Source organism: Nomia melanderi, chromosome 7 (genome assembly GCF_051020985.1).
Source record: "Nomia melanderi isolate GNS246 chromosome 7, iyNomMela1, whole genome shotgun sequence".
In the NCBI taxonomy this organism is placed as follows: Eukaryota; Metazoa; Arthropoda; class Insecta; order Hymenoptera; family Halictidae; genus Nomia; species Nomia melanderi.
In genome coordinates, this window is record NC_135005.1 from 17000277 (window position 1) to 17015820 (window position 15544).

The window sequence follows — 15544 nt, forward strand, 5'->3', positions numbered from 1 at the left end:
TTGCAATGGGTAGAGACAAATTGTCGAAGTCGATTCTTGTCTAACCGAAACCTCGAATTCTATGGTTTTCTATATTCTACTCTGTAAAATTCAAATTTCTCCTTATTTTTAATTATTTCGTTATTATGTATATGTATATATATGTATAATATAATGCATATTTAAACTGCATTGCACTGGGTACAGAACAAATTGTCAAAGTCAATTCTTGTCTAACCAAAATCTCGAATTCTATACTTTTCTATATTTTACTCTTTAAAATTAAAATTTCTCCTTATTTTTCATTATTTCGTTATTATATATACATATCTGAACTGCATTTCACCGGTTACAGAAGAAATTGTCGAAGTCAACTCTTGCCTAACCGAAACCTCGAATTCCATACCTTCTTTTCTACACTCTGCTCTATAAAATTCAAATTTCTCGTGATTTTTTCTTATTTCGTTGCTCCCCGCGTACACGGTGCACACGGAGCGCGGCATGTAACCATTACCGAACTAATATCCTCAAAACTGTGAGAGCAAGAAGGGAAAGTGGCGTTGCTCGCGGGACTTAAAGGTCGCCATTGTTTCGTAACCGTATAGTTAGCCGAGTGATTTTTCGATCGTAAGCATCCGTGCACGTACACAGACTTAATTAATGATGAATAAAATCTATCCGTCGATGATTTTCCTGCGATAAACGCGAATGCACCGCGGCATGACTGTTGCGCAATGTGATATAATCATCGTAGACGGATTTAAGGTGCATATTTGGTTTGATATCTACACCGGCCGCAATGAAACCGAACACACGCGCATCCATTCCTTAGAAATAACGTTACGAGTTCTTTTATTAGCCACGTTTATTGCAGAACAACCGAGTACTTCGTTTATCCGATAAATTTTTATTCAACGGATACCGAGAATAAAACGTACAACGTCGATTCTGATTGAACGTTGATCGCGAACTTCTCGATCGTGACCATCGTCGCGAATGTATCGACGAAAGAAACTATATATTGTTTCATACGACACACTATGGAACGAAGGTGTTCGAGATGCACGGAAAATGAGCGCAACCGAGATGTACTATTTTCCGATAATTTACGAGCCAGCGGGGACTCGTTTCCAATCCGATATTACAGATTTGCAAGTCGTGCCACCGGAGATCCGGGATTCGGAGTATGTGTGTTGACCGTAAACGCAGACGAGCAGCCAGTTACGTGGGTTTACGATGATTTCTCGTATTTTACGACGGGACGTAAAAGAGGCGAGTGCGTATTTTCAGTACCCTCGATTTAAATGTATCTATGTACTGTTCGGCCCCGCTTATTGGCCATCCGAACGCGGAATCGGCTCGATATCACTTGTGCTCCGTTCGGTACGCTTCTCCTTTGAGTATCGACGAGATTTTCTATGGTCCTTCCATTTCCCTGTAGAATAATTCACCTTGAACGAGATGTAAATTAGTCGTTCGACGGGTTAATCGCACTTCGAAGCGTCGTGCGAAGTAGACGAAGTACTCGTGTGAAAAATGTGCACCGATCACAACAGGTATCGCGTTTCGTTCTGGCGACTCGTCTTCGGGAAACGTAACACCCGTGTGCAATGTCAAGATCACTGTACATGCAAAAATACTGTAATGCTTAGGTCTCGAGTGTGCAAGACTTGCGACGTTTGCGTTCTCGTAGTGTTGAGAAATCGGCTGACTCTCGTGTTCCTGGGTGGTTTAACGATAGAAATGGAGCAGTATCTTTTTCATGATATTAGGTGTTTAACCCTTTGCACTCGAAAGTTTCTCACAAGATATATTCAACATTTCCCGATGAGACATAGATATTTTTTGAAACTAAGGAGAGACACATGAGTCAAGAAAGTTATTTTGCTTGAGTATGTCACACGCATCATACAGAACTTAATATTATAAGATCTAATAACTTTGTTATATCTAATCAAGCAGTAAGTCGCCTCTCAAGTGGAAATCAAAGGAGAAAAGGAAAAAGTTTCCATACTCCGATCAAATTGATCAAACGAACACATTCAGACCCAATGTATCAAAGAACATTAATTTCCTCGATCTTTCTTTTCTAAGCTGAATCGCATTGGCTTCCGAGCTGATTTATGTCTCCGATTTAAAGTGCTGCTGCCATCCTCGGCTTAACGAGCCTCTTAACGAAGAAACGCGTTTTTCAATCAAATCGAGCGCGGCGAAGGGATCCTCGGGAAAAAGAAAGGACGTTGAATAATTACTGTTAACTAGCCTTGATCGAGGATTCACTGGTCGGATCCGCGTTAAAAGTCACAGACGGCCGTCTAGAATTTTCACCGGCGCACCGATATATAAATACTCGGCCGTGCTAATTATAATTCTAATACGAACCGGAAGTACCGTAAAACCGTGTCTCGTCGCGCACAATGGGCGCGTAGACGAGAACTCGCGTTTCCGACTCCATTCTTCCATTGTGCGTCGGGTTTGATTTAGACGAGATGGTTGAATCATTGACGAGCTATTTTAACGGCCGGCATTCACCGGGTATTTTCCGAACGCGACGTGTTCCCTTGAAACGCTTAAGGCTCGGTACACACCGGTTATCGAATATCGATACACACGCCGAGCATTTTCGTGCGGGCTACACAAAGTTCGAATGTGGAGTAGAAAGATAGCAGCCTAAGTTTAGATCCTCTATATCTTGCACACGTAACGCTAGAACTGCCAGATGGATCAAACGCAATCAAGATTCCTCCGTTACAAGCATTACAAAGATACCAGGTGCCTCGCTGAGAAACGATCGAATCACTCGATTAACACCAGAACCACCGGGCATTTAATAAGATTGGTACGTAATCTGTACGAAAATTGTAACTCATCGCTTTCTTCGCGCAATTCATTATAGAACCTAAGAGAAACTATTTTTAGAATCATTCCGGACATCTGATGCTTATAAGGTATCGGTCATTGCGAAACCAGAAAACAGTCATTTCGACCTGTAGTTCCATCGTGAACCCTTTGCACTCCAAAGGCGTCTCTCGGTTGCTATGTAACGAGGTGTTTCAAAAGACATTTTGAAAAACCAGAATCTACTCGTATATGTAACAGGAAATAGGACTTTGATTCAAATGAGTTAGACCACTTTGAGAATCAAGGGCGCGCATGCAAAAAGTGTAACTCTCCGAGCAGAACTCTCCGTTTGAGAGAGAGAAATCATTCGCCGTCGTAATTCTATTTGTCTAATAACGCCCTCAAAAATCCGAACTCGTACGAGCCTCCGCAGTCTAGTAATGCCGGTAATAATGACCGGCGAGCAGTCGTGCGGCCGAGAAACGAGGGGAACAGCACGAAAAACGGATCACGGTGCGGTGAGTCTCGTGAGAAGGCTTCGCGTGTGCGCCGCGCCGCGAGCGCGCGGTTTCCGCTAGGATTCTCTCGCGTGCGGTTTGATTTAGTCGGGTGACGTTGAATCATTGGACAAAGTATTCGAGTGGTGGTTGTGTGGGCGAACCAGCGAGCGAGCGAGCGAGCGCGCATTTAAAAACGGAAAGCGAAGAGCGTTCCATTTTTAATGACGAAGGAGCGGCTTCCGTGGGATCGTGCGTCTATACGCGCACGCACTTGCGTTACGGCGCGTTCCCTCTGTGTTCTCAATGAAAACTGCTTCAAACGAAATTACTCGGCTGCGCCGCGCCGCGCCACGCCGCGCCGCGGCTATGAAAACGCGATTTAATCAATGCAATTAATCAACCCCGCGTTCGTTACGGTAACTCCACGATTCTGCATCGCAATTACCGAGCACAAGTATCAGGCGAACTGAAATATCTTCGCGCCGAACTTGAACGCGATGGCTTTCTTCCTGCTTTTTCTACGCGAAATCGTGGAATCTGAATGGAAGCGAGTCTGTGGGGGAAAGTAAGACGAAAATATGGAGAACAGAGTGTTCCGGGAGACTTTGAGCTTGGAATCATCGGGTTTCAGAGTTTAGACGTTAAGTCTTTGTGGTCGAAGACTGTTTGAAGAACAGTTTGCGATGTATGGAGGTAGATTGTACGTGGAATGTTTGAACGATGGAAGAAGAAGGATGCACATTGATCTCTTAATATTGGAATATTTAATATTCAAATATCGAGCCATTTGAGTGACTTATTTCCAATTTCTTATCAAAGGTAGAACAATACTTCTTGAGATTCGAAGGATTTAATTGGATATCTCTCGCAAAAATGGTAATTTATATACTTGCGAAATAAACATTCTGAAGTGGGTCAATTTGATCCATTCTGTAGTACAAACGTTAAATCATTCGTCTCCGATCGAAGGCTTAAAGTTTGCAAGGAATGAGATAGTCGTAGACAAAGTGTATCAGCTCGTTCCTTTAAATGATACATTCGCTCGATAAAGTTCCAAACGAAGCATTAAACGAACGTTACTCTATTTTTCATTGAATTTTCCACACAGGATGCTTCCCTTTCGTTCTACTATAACGTTAAAAGCGCGCCGCACTTTTCTACGCGAGAACGCGTCTCTTCTCTCCGGTGAATGAAAACAAATGCCGCGAAGATCGGTTCTCCGGTGCTTCGAAGTCGAGCGAGTGTAACCGAATTACCGGGGAAAGGAAATCGCAATTACGTATATACTTGTATACACCGAACGAAGTAATGGTCTCGTTGTATCTGTTTACCCCCGAGGCTTGTTTATGCAAATGTTGCAATTAAATAATAACACCTTTCGGCCGATTCTCGACGGAAACGTCTCGAGCGAGGCTAACCAGCTGGCGCGCGCAGCGATTTAACGACGCTTCTCGTCTATTAGGCTTAGAAGCTATCATCGGCGAAGTTTTACAGCCGTTCGGTTTCCGGAATTTTCTACTTAATTAGCCGAACGCGGGTACGAGCGACTTCCGATGGATGAAACGCGTTTACGACACGCATCGACGTGCTTTATCCGTTGCGTTGAAAGAACCCCCGATACAGGAAATTAATTCCTACGCCGCTTCTCTTGTGCCGCCGAATGAATTTGTATGGACGCGGCTTAGGCATCCCGAGCCGGCCGATAAGGCCGTGCAACGAGTTATGAAAGTTAGAGAAAATCGGAGCAGGGTTGCTATAAATCATTACTTAAAAATAGATTTCTCTGAGGATGCAGCATGCAACTTGTGATCTAGATAAAGCCGTTTAAACTGAGAAGAATATATCTGCCGGCGGTTCGGTTAATCGGGAATTGAGTTGGAACGGAAGTCCGATCTTCCGAACGGCATCTCGATCTTGCTTATCGGAGCAGGATCGAGAATCGCGTCAGGTGCGAACGTGGCGAATGGGAAACTATTAATCCCTTGTCTCGCGATCTCATCGTGAGTGCGCCGCAGTTGTATTGCCGTTCATGATTCGCGTTTCGTTCGATCGGTATCGATAGACGATGGAATCTTGCTTTACTCTAGTTCCTCGAAGTTCACCCTTTAGACGGAGATTCTTTTAAATATACAGAATCTTCAATGGATAAATTATCCTGTTGCACTTCAATAACCACTCTCCAGTGACCACTTAATTAAATTCATATAGAATTATAAAATTATTTAACCCTTTGCACTCGGAAGTTTTTCACTAGAAATATTTCAACATTTTCTGATGAGAGACGATATTTTGTAAAACCAATTCGACGAGAAATTCACGTGAATTGGCGGACAGCTATTTTACGTGAATATTTCTCGGATTAATGCATTATATGAAGTATAATATTAGATATCAAACTTTATAGTTTCACTGTAGGAAATCAAGTGGTGACTGAGTCACCTCCGGAGTGCAAGGGGTTAATATTAAACTATGCATAATGCGCCAATATGGGAAACATCGAAACAAAAAGAACTTCGCTGAATCTCTATATGATTTTTCGTTAGACAATGTTCAATATTTCTAGCGAAATGCTGTTGGAGTACAAAAGGTCATCAATTGCTTGAATCGTAGAAAAAACAGAAAGTACATGCCGATCCCTCGTCCGACTAATTAAATCATTCGCGACTTAGTCTTCGAAACGCGAACATTTCATCTCGAAACGTCGACATTCGTCCGCAGAGGGTTAATTATTCACGTGAACCGATATTAATTCAGACGTATGCAATTTCTTGGATAATTAATCGAGTTTTAAATCGGTCGTTGGACTCTCTCCGTCCATCTATCTCGGTACGGTTGCATTTTCGCCGTCGAGTCGTCGCGGAACAGGGATCGCGAGCTAGACGAAATGAATTTCACGCGTCGCGAGAAGCTCGGAGGCTCTCGCGTATGAGACGAGTCAGTTATTTCGAAAACGCGCGGTTCTAAATAAAGCTTCGTCGCGACAGCGACGCGGCGGGGCTTCCTTGTTCCGAGTGGAAAGGTTAAGGGAAATGGAGCTGGAGATCGGGGACGACTGTCCATCTGTTTCGCGTATTTCGGTTGAGGTCGAGCGCACAATGGATAAAAGCCGGCAACAGGGGCGGGGGACGGGTGGAAATAAATGCAGGACATCTGAGAGACGCTTTGAAATATTTGAAAGGACTGTGGGAGAATGTTCATCCCCCGGCAATCTCTTGAAAGCCTGCGTTCGCTTCGTTTCTGAAACATTCCCAGTGATCCATTGGAGACGGAGCAGAGAAATCATGCTGCTTCTCGCACGGAATTATTTAATCCCCCGCAGTCGAAGGGTAATTCCTAGTTGCTACTCAATTCGACACACATCATGAACTTTGATATTTAACATTGATCTTTAATGTTTTCTGAAAACATCGCTTGGTTTCTGAAACATTCCCAGTGATCCATTGGAGACGGAGCAGAGAATCATGTCGTTTCTCGCACGGAATTATTTAATCCCTCGCAGTCGAAGGGTAATTCCTAGTTGCTACTCAATTCGACACACATCATGAACTTTGATATTTAACATTGATCTTTAATGTTTTCTGAAAACATAGCTCGTGTCTTATCAAAAAAAGTGAAATATTTCTAGAGGACAATATCCTTATTAAATCTGAAACGCTTCACTATTTCAAGGTTTATAAAACAAGAGTTCAATTACAGGATGAAATGAGTCGCTCAGAAGTCCAATTCCCCGATTTTCGTAGATTTTCATAGAATAATTAATATTCTCTTCAATTATTAAAGACTCTACTCGTTTTCCTAGGTCAGCCCTTGTATAGCTTCTGAGTATATTGCACGATTATTTCAAAAGCCAGAACATTTTCCCAATCTTTTACTAACTTACCCGCATTTTCTGAGCGACTCATAGCAAAGAGGAAAACGCCAGAGCCGATCCTTCAGAATTCCTTTCGCGGCAGCAGCATAGAGGACGCACGATTAAGTCGAGCAGAAAAAAAGGTTGCAAATAGGACGTTACGTTAGCCTCGGTATTGGTCCTTGACAAGTTGACAGATCGAAAGGGGACACCTCGCGCAGGGGATCGGCCGAAGGAAGACGCAGGGCGCGCGAGTCGGCCGAGACTGTTCGAATATCCGCTATCTTTAGCACCGTTCCTTCCTCCGCGATAGCCGAGGCGTGGAGACACGGGCTCGAGTCAATGGTCACGCATCGCGGAACACGTTGATCGGCGATTCCGATTCGGTGGCCAGGCCGACAACGTTGCCGCGCGCGGCTGTTAAGTCCTCGAAAAATGTCGTCGCCGTCGCGATGGCCGCGAAACGACGCCGAGGGAACTGGGACGCGCGGCGCTTTCCTCTCGCGGATATTCTTATTCCCGCGGAGAAACAAAACGTTCCGGCGTGTTTCGCGTCGAACGGCCGCGAAAGAAATCTAATATAGATAAATCGGTGGGAGTGACGATATCCTGCGGCGGAAATCGGAGCAGTAGGCTAATCGAACGTGTGGGCCGGCGAAATGGAGACTTCCGTGTTTTATTGATCGTCTCATCGAACGGCCGGCTAAAAATATCGCTTCTCCTCCTGTTTTTCCTTTCCGTTCTCGAGGCATAGCGCAATTCCGATCCGTAAACGAACCGCGTGGAAACGATGCATCCGGTAATTGCTACCCGTTTTCACGCGGGAACCCACCGACCGTTTAATACGATTAATATCCGATCCGTATAAACACTGTAACAATAGATTTCGAAGTGAAACCATTTATTTTTATAATCATTTCGGATATTTAACGCTTTCCAGGCTTGGCTAATTGCGGGACGAGAAAACCGACGCCGGCCATTTTGTCGGGCGCGGTGGCGCTAGTGCTAATAAGTTGGATGGAGTAGGGTAGACAGGCAAATAGGATCACGGAGCACAGTTTAGAATGAAAATTTTTCATAGATCTCTTTTTAATTGACATTCAGTTTCAATATCGTTCAGCTCGAATATTATTCGCCTCAAGATGCTGGACTCAGATGTTTCTCACTTATCAGTGTTTCGCTTAGAACACGAAGGTTCTGAAGTTTCTTGATAATTTCTCTCACTGACATTGAAGCTGAATGTCTTAACAAGAAATCTACGAAGAAGTTGACTCTAAGTTTCAACCATTAGTTCTTCGCTATTAAGTCTGTACTGATTCCCCTCGGTTTATCCTATCTTTTTATCTGTCCAAGGAATATCGTATGCTAATGACTATAATAATCAGTCGAACCTCTGCTGTATTATTTGCAATGTTTGTAGCACGTCCCGAGAGAAACAGTTCTCCGTGGGATTAAATCGTGTGCCACATTTTCGGTGGAATCGAAGCCGCGTTCGATCGAGAGGTGGAAATCGAGTGTCGTCTTGCCAAAAAGCCGAAGCTATTTCTGGGTCACACGTTCGCCGTAGGTACTTTTACCGTTGACCGCGCGCACCGCGATTTTCTGCATTCAGCTCGAACGGTACCGTTCCCATCGTATTTACCTCGGCGAGGCACAATGCCGAGATTACAGATTTTCCATTTCGTACCCGTGAACCTTGTAATTTGAACAATTCGAACGCACCAGCCGGTGGAACGCCGCGGATGGCAACAATCAGGGATAAACGATTGCGGAAGGAGGAGTCGAGGGAACGACGGAGCCGGATTAAAACGTGCGCACGCTGCGCCAATGATTCCTGGTTAATTAAAGACAACGCGGCGCGTTCGACGCTGAACTTTATTAGCCCCTGGATTTCAATATTCGCTTTTATGGGCGAAAAAACGGACACATTTCTCGGAGGAAAGTTAATCTAATTCGACGCGGCGCATCGGTTTTTTGCCGTAAAGGATCCCCGCCGCGGATAAAAAGAGGCGGTTTAACTACCAAACGCTCCGTTTCGAGTTTCTCCGAACCGCTGCCAAAAGAAACAACTCCGAGAAAGTAAAATTTTCCTTCGGGTCTACCGCAAAGTTTCTCGAACGTTGTTAATCACGCCAGCCGCGTGCTCGAAGTACGTGCCCGCGATTCGATATTCGAGTCGTTCGCGAATCAGCTTTGCTTTTCGAACGTTCCCGTATCTCAACGGTGAAACCCTGGATTCCTTCTGCACGGACGTTCCATCGAATTTCTCCGGTTCTCGTATCCCGAGAGCAGCGATCTCTTCGACGAGCGAACTCGGCTCGTTCGATCCCGTCCGTCGAGGAAGGAATCCGTTACAGCCGATAATTCGCCGATTTTTCATGCATCAGCTTGTACCCGCTATTTCCAGCGGGTTATTTATTTATCCCGCGAGGCGAAATTCCAAAGGTCTCCCGCCTGGGAAGCATTATCCGCCGAAGTTCTCGCCGTTAGCGATTTATCGAACGTCCGATGCTAACGCTGGAGCCACCGGAAGCATCGGAATTACTCATCCGGGAACGTTTGTTTTACAATCGGAACTTTCTAGCTTCTATAATAAATTATTAATCCTTCGCGAACGAAGATTCTTTGGAATATAAAAATCCCCCAGCAGACGAAGCTAAATTATCGCTTATTTAATCGATTGCCGATCTCTCGCTGTTCGAATAGCTGAATCATTCGTTCGCAACTTAGTATTGCAAACATGAAAATTCAATCTCGTCGAAATCTCGACATTCGTCCTCAAAGGGTTAAGCCTCGCTCGTTCTGTGGATACAATAGGGCTTGAAATTTCGATTAATACATTTTTTCTCATCTTCTCGAGACATTGTGAAGAAGTCACGCTAATTGCTCGCTGGTTTTCCGTATTAACGATGAATATTCGCGAGACTCGCGCTCGGTGCCGGAAGAGTTTCGGCCGTCTCGCTCGCGCACGCCAAAAACCAGCCGAGAAATGGAAGCGGCGAGTGTTCGCTTTCTTTCGCGCCCGTCCGACGAACGATCTTTTGAAACGTTAATGAGAATCGAGAGGGGGGGAGGCGGGTTGAAGCCCTTTTGTGTTCGGTCGTCGCGCCTTCGACCGCGGTTATTCAGCGTTATTAACCCTTTCACCGGGTACCCGGCTTAGAAAGTTGCCTGAAAATCCTCTTTGCACGCCCACTGAGTGCCGAACGAACGAACGATAGAGCGAGCGAGAGAACGAACGAAACGCTCCGCTCGTAAGAATCGTCGAACCGATTTATACCTGGGTTTCTCCATTGACGGCCGGGGCCGATTTACGAGCGGGGCTCGTTGACAAAAATATTTATCGCTCGCGCATTTCCCTTTTCTCGAGGCTCCGCTCGCTGCGGATCTCTCGGAAGCGTTCCGTCCGTTGGAAAGCGTGGTTTTTCGAAGACAAGTTACATGCATTATTCATCGAAGTTCATTGCTGAATCGTATCGAATTACACGTTGCTCACTGCGTTTGGCTTTAGGTTAGTTTCTACTGGATTTATCCGTTTGTAATCGTTACTCCTCCGTGAATTCGAGATGCGAAGCTAATGTTAACCCCTTGCTATATGATTTACTCCTTAACTATGAACAACGTTGTCCTTAGTGATTTATTAGTAAATGAAAAAATGTTCATTCTATCTACGTTTACTCTAAAGGTTAACAATTGATAATAGAAGAGTGACGCGTAATTTATACTGAAAACAAAATAAATAACACTTGGATTTCCCAGAATCGATACAAAATTTTCACGAGTCCGACACGATATTGTAGGTCAAAGGGTTAATCCACCAGTGAACGTTTTCCTAGCTTCATCGTCGGATGCTCCGGCATTTTGTTGCCCGATTTGGAATGCCTTACCCCGACGCCATCGACGTATGAACTAGATTCCTTGTCGCATGCTGGCGTGCATCAAAATCGGCATGCGAATAGTTTACGACCGGCGACGCGTAGCTTTCTAACGTCCATTTTCTTTCGTTTCCAATAATAGAAACCGGAAGCGAACTGTTTCTTTTGTCGCAACAGCTCCGCGACCGGCTCGAGCAGTGGATCCGCGCCGCTCGAATCGAGGTTTATTCGGAACCGCGTTCCATTGTTCCGCGCGGAACGCGTTAATTAATCCCCGGCGACCTTCGGCTAATGGACCATTGTTATCTCCGATATTTTCGTTAGCGTGCCGCGCGAGAAAGAATAAGGAACGCGATTTCATTAGCCGTATAACGGCGTCGGGCCTTGAGACCGCCGGGAGGCTTCATTGCAGAAGGAAGTCACGTTCACGGTGAAGAATGTTCGTCGGTGCGCGTTCTTTTATTGAACACCATCCGCGGTGGTCCTTGAATATTCCGTTCCCTTAATGAAATCTTCGTCGCGTGTTATTAACGATACACCGACCGGTTCCCTCGAAGCAAATCGTTCTTCCCTTGTTCGGGGATCCCTCTAATTTCAATGAGAATGATAAACGCGTGTTATTCCCGAGTTATCTGATTGAATCCCGTTTCGCAGCGAGGGTGAATAATACAGGTAAGCGGTGCACAGTAAAGAGAATGTACATGCGAGTGGCATAAATAAATAAATGAATGAATAAGACGGATCAACGCGTTGCCGGCTGTAAGTCGAACGGACTATGGGGTGTTAAATGGTCCGCAGGACGCGGAGGTGTATCAATTTATATTCTAGGCGCTTATTATTTCGCGATTATTTAATAGAGGCGATTACTCCGCGTTTAATATTATCATTAACGTGTTTGCGGCGCCGTAACGCGAATATATTCGCGAAAATCTATCGATTTATCGCGGTCGTGAATTAGCCGGGGCCGCGCTGACTCCCCGTAACCCGGCGAACGCCGCGCATAAATTACGGGGTTAGGAAAAAGACGAGGAGAGCCGCTCGCCGAGAAACGTGGCTATAAATCGATGAAATATCGATGAGCGAGTAAACATGTAGCCTCAAAGTTACGACGTGTCGCGGGCAGCTCAATTACGTTTCATTTATTCATTTACGCGCGCCGGAGAGAACCCGTTCCCTCGTCCGACTGTGTTTTGCACGGCGAGATTAATAACAGACCGCGCGCGAGACAGATGGAAGACAGCTCTCGGCCTATTAACAATTTCCTGCGGCTCTGATCCGGCGCCGGCGATAACGGCGCGAAATTGGTTCGATCCTCCCTGTCCGCTTTCGAGGATGCAAATCCTTTCGCAACGAGGTCGGCGAGACCAAAACGAGGCAGGGTATAATTTAGACCGGGGTGAAATGCAGATGCGTTTATCTTACCCGTGATTTTCTCTATCAGCAACAGTCTTTTCCTGTCGCGTCCTGCGACGGCGTTCCGAGTTCTAGCAATCATCAGCGCGAGCACCTCGGGAAATTGAATTTCAGTTGTAAATATAGAAAGATCGGGTTAACCTCGATAGGTGACTCACCGCTTGATTTATATATATATAAATATATAATAGTATAATATAAATAATAAAGTAATAAGATAATAGTAAAATTATTAAGTTTCATGTTTAATACTAAACTGTGTATAACGCATCGTTACGTGAAATATCGAAGTAAATTACTGTGTCTCTTAATTTATCGATTAAATTACATTAGTCGCAGCAAGCATATTTTATCAAAGAGCGTTGAATATTTCTAGAAAAACTTTCGAGTGCAAAGGGTTAATATTAAATTCCGTATAATGCATCAATCTGAGAAATATCGAAATAAAATACCTGTCAAAATATCCTCAGAAAATGTTCAAATACTTGAAAAACGAGATCATTGAAAGAGCTTCATATCCCCATAACGAATACAATACAACCAGCACGTATCTCTACACCTCGCAACTATTCAAACAATTCGTTTCCACTCATACTCGTCGAGTCATCGAGTTCTGAAAATGGTCGAACGCCATCGAAGCTCGAACAATGGATCGAACAATGTCGCTGGATCTTTCCGACGGAACCACTGACCCAGATCATCCTTCGCAGATCGATGGTATCCAATCAAAACTAGTCCACAGCCGATCGATGAGTCACACCGTGCGCTTTCGAATCGCTCGTGATCGGGGCCGCCTCGAATTCGACGCAAAGGTCCCGCTCGCGATCGACACGGCCGATCGCGAGCCGGAGATCCGTCACCTTCGGGACGCGGCTAGAATTACATACATCGGTCGGACAGGTTTCGCGCGGACGGGGGTGCAAAGTGAGGCGGGCGCGCGCGTTTTCCCCTCCTAGAGCCGGCTGGATCTAGGATCATAGCCGGAAGAGAGGCGAAATAGATCCATTCGCGGATCCGGAGGCGCGGGAACTCGCGGCGCGGCGCGGCGTGGCGTGGTGCACGTCGAAGTAATCGTGAAAGCGAAAGTTCTCCCGAGGCGCGAGAGAATGGACGATCGTCTGCCGTGGCGTGCCAGTGTCAGTGACTGAGAAGCCCGCCGAGAAAAAGAGCCGGAGAGAGGAAGTTTCGGGGGGACCGGGAGAGAACACCGAGTACCAAGCGGAGCTGGAAAGAAGCGGCCGGAATGCGGATGTAGCGATCGTTCCAACTGGAACTTTGACTTCTGTCGCGCGTGCCGATGGAAGGAATCGATGGGTATAAGGACGAGGCTCTAGACTGGACGTTGAGAGACGCGTGCCGGAGGTGGTTTATCGAGGAGGACGATGGAAATTCTGTTTAGAGATAGCTACTGTATGTTCTGCGTAACTGCGCTGGAATCGTTATCAACGATTCGATAGCCGAGATATAGAAGCTTCTGTTTATATGGCGTTGAAGCGTAACTGATGTCTGATTTCAACTGGGGAGTGGTAACCTTTTGCCTGAAATCGTGAAAACGATTGAACTATATTGAATCAATGTGAAATATTCATTTAATATACTGAGATGTAATTGATAGGATTCACTTGAAAAGCTTTGCTGCAATTGTCGAGTAGACAAACAGTTAAGTTTAATTTCCTTGTAAGATCTTCGGAGGATAATGTTGTAGGGCAAGGGGTTAAGTGAAATATGTAACGGATTGAACATGCACTCTTGGCTCTCTATTTGTCGAAACGGTTGCGTATGCTGATCAGATCTCAAGAGTAATCAGAGCGCACGGTAATCAAAGTAATCAAAGGCACATCGTATGGGCTTCTTTCCAGCTTCGCGGAGTGCACGGAGCATCTCTGGACGCGGAGAAATCGATCGAGGAGAGGAAAGATCGTTTTGAGGAAGGAGTGGACGATCCGCAGCTGGCCACCATGACCGAAAGGTCGACTCCTTTCGACTTCTCGCCCCGGTACCGCCTCTGCTCTGTTCTTTACCGCGATTCCGTGGGACCCGGCCGTGTTTCCGGTTTCCAAACGGCTGCATCTCTAACGAGAGATTGCGGAACCGTGGCCCTGCTGGCTGGTTGATAGGCAAATGAGAGAGGAGGAACGGGTTTCACCGAGAACCACGGGATTACAACGGTTTTAGAGATCGTTCGGTCTTCCACTAAATTCGGCTCGCGTTTCAATCGATGCTCCTCGTTTTGTAGATCGTTGATGATTCGTTGAATGCCAGTTGAAAGTGGTGGTTACGTGTTCATGAAGTTAGATGTTCATTCAGCTTCGAGTTCGAAGCTTGTAGGACTGGTTTATTTTAATATTGTTTGATTATATGTTATGAAATATGGTGTTGAATACTGTATCAATTTTATGATTGATCGTTGATGATTGGTTGAATGGCAGTTGAAAGTGGTGGTTACATGTTCACGAAGATTAGATGTTTCTTGAGCTTCGAGTTTGAACCTTTTAGACCTGTTTTATTTTAATACATTAAGTCTAATTATATCCTGTAAAACATGATATCGAATACTGCATGAATTTTATAATTGCTACATTAAACCAAACAGTAACAGTCGCCTCTCGAGCGCAAAGGGTTAACGCTGAGCCTGCTTTATCCGAGTTTTCCCACAGAAAAGTACTTTCGCTTGATTGATCAACGGCAGATTACAAAAGAGAAAAAAATCGTTGGGAAATGTAATCTAGCAGAGATTATCAACTCTCCTTTCCCCGGACAATTGGCTGAAAAGTGAGGAAACAATGTCAGAGGAAAAATTAGTTATCATTTGTGTATGCGCTTAACGATCTTGAACAATCTCGCAGGTGGAACAAAACGATTGCAGTTGTGTTTACTGTCTCCGTTACACGGGCCATTATCTCGTTCGTCGTTGTGTACTCTCAGCCTTGTAGACGAGGCTCAATCTTATCGGTATCGAGTGACTGTCCGTGACTGTCGCACCGTTCTATTGTCAAAAACGTTTCGAGGCCGTTGCACGGGCCGAGGTCCTCGGACTCCTCGAGGCGTTAAACGTTTTCGCCCAAGGTGTTCCGTCTCGGGATCCT

At 45.3% G+C, this 15544-nt stretch overlaps 1 protein-coding gene across 10 annotated transcripts in view; it reads left to right on the forward strand.

Annotated features, from left to right (window-relative positions):
* The window catches only part of LOC116425155 (uncharacterized), a 38165-nt gene that overhangs the window by 4511 nt on the left and 18110 nt on the right, over positions 1 to 15544 (forward strand). Inside the window, exons 1-2 of one of the 10 annotated variants that reach the window (XM_031972473.2) lie at positions 13413 to 13868; positions 14318 to 14454. The exons of 7 other annotated variants lie outside the window; for them this stretch is intronic. In XM_031972473.2, the coding sequence (XP_031828333.1) occupies positions 14417 to 14454 (38 nt within the window). In that variant the 5' untranslated portion in view covers positions 13413 to 13868; positions 14318 to 14416. Of the gene's footprint in view, positions 1 to 13412; positions 14455 to 15544 lie in introns of those variants that run through there. 2 more of the 10 variants (XM_031972474.2, XM_031972472.2) reach the window with 2 other exon arrangements.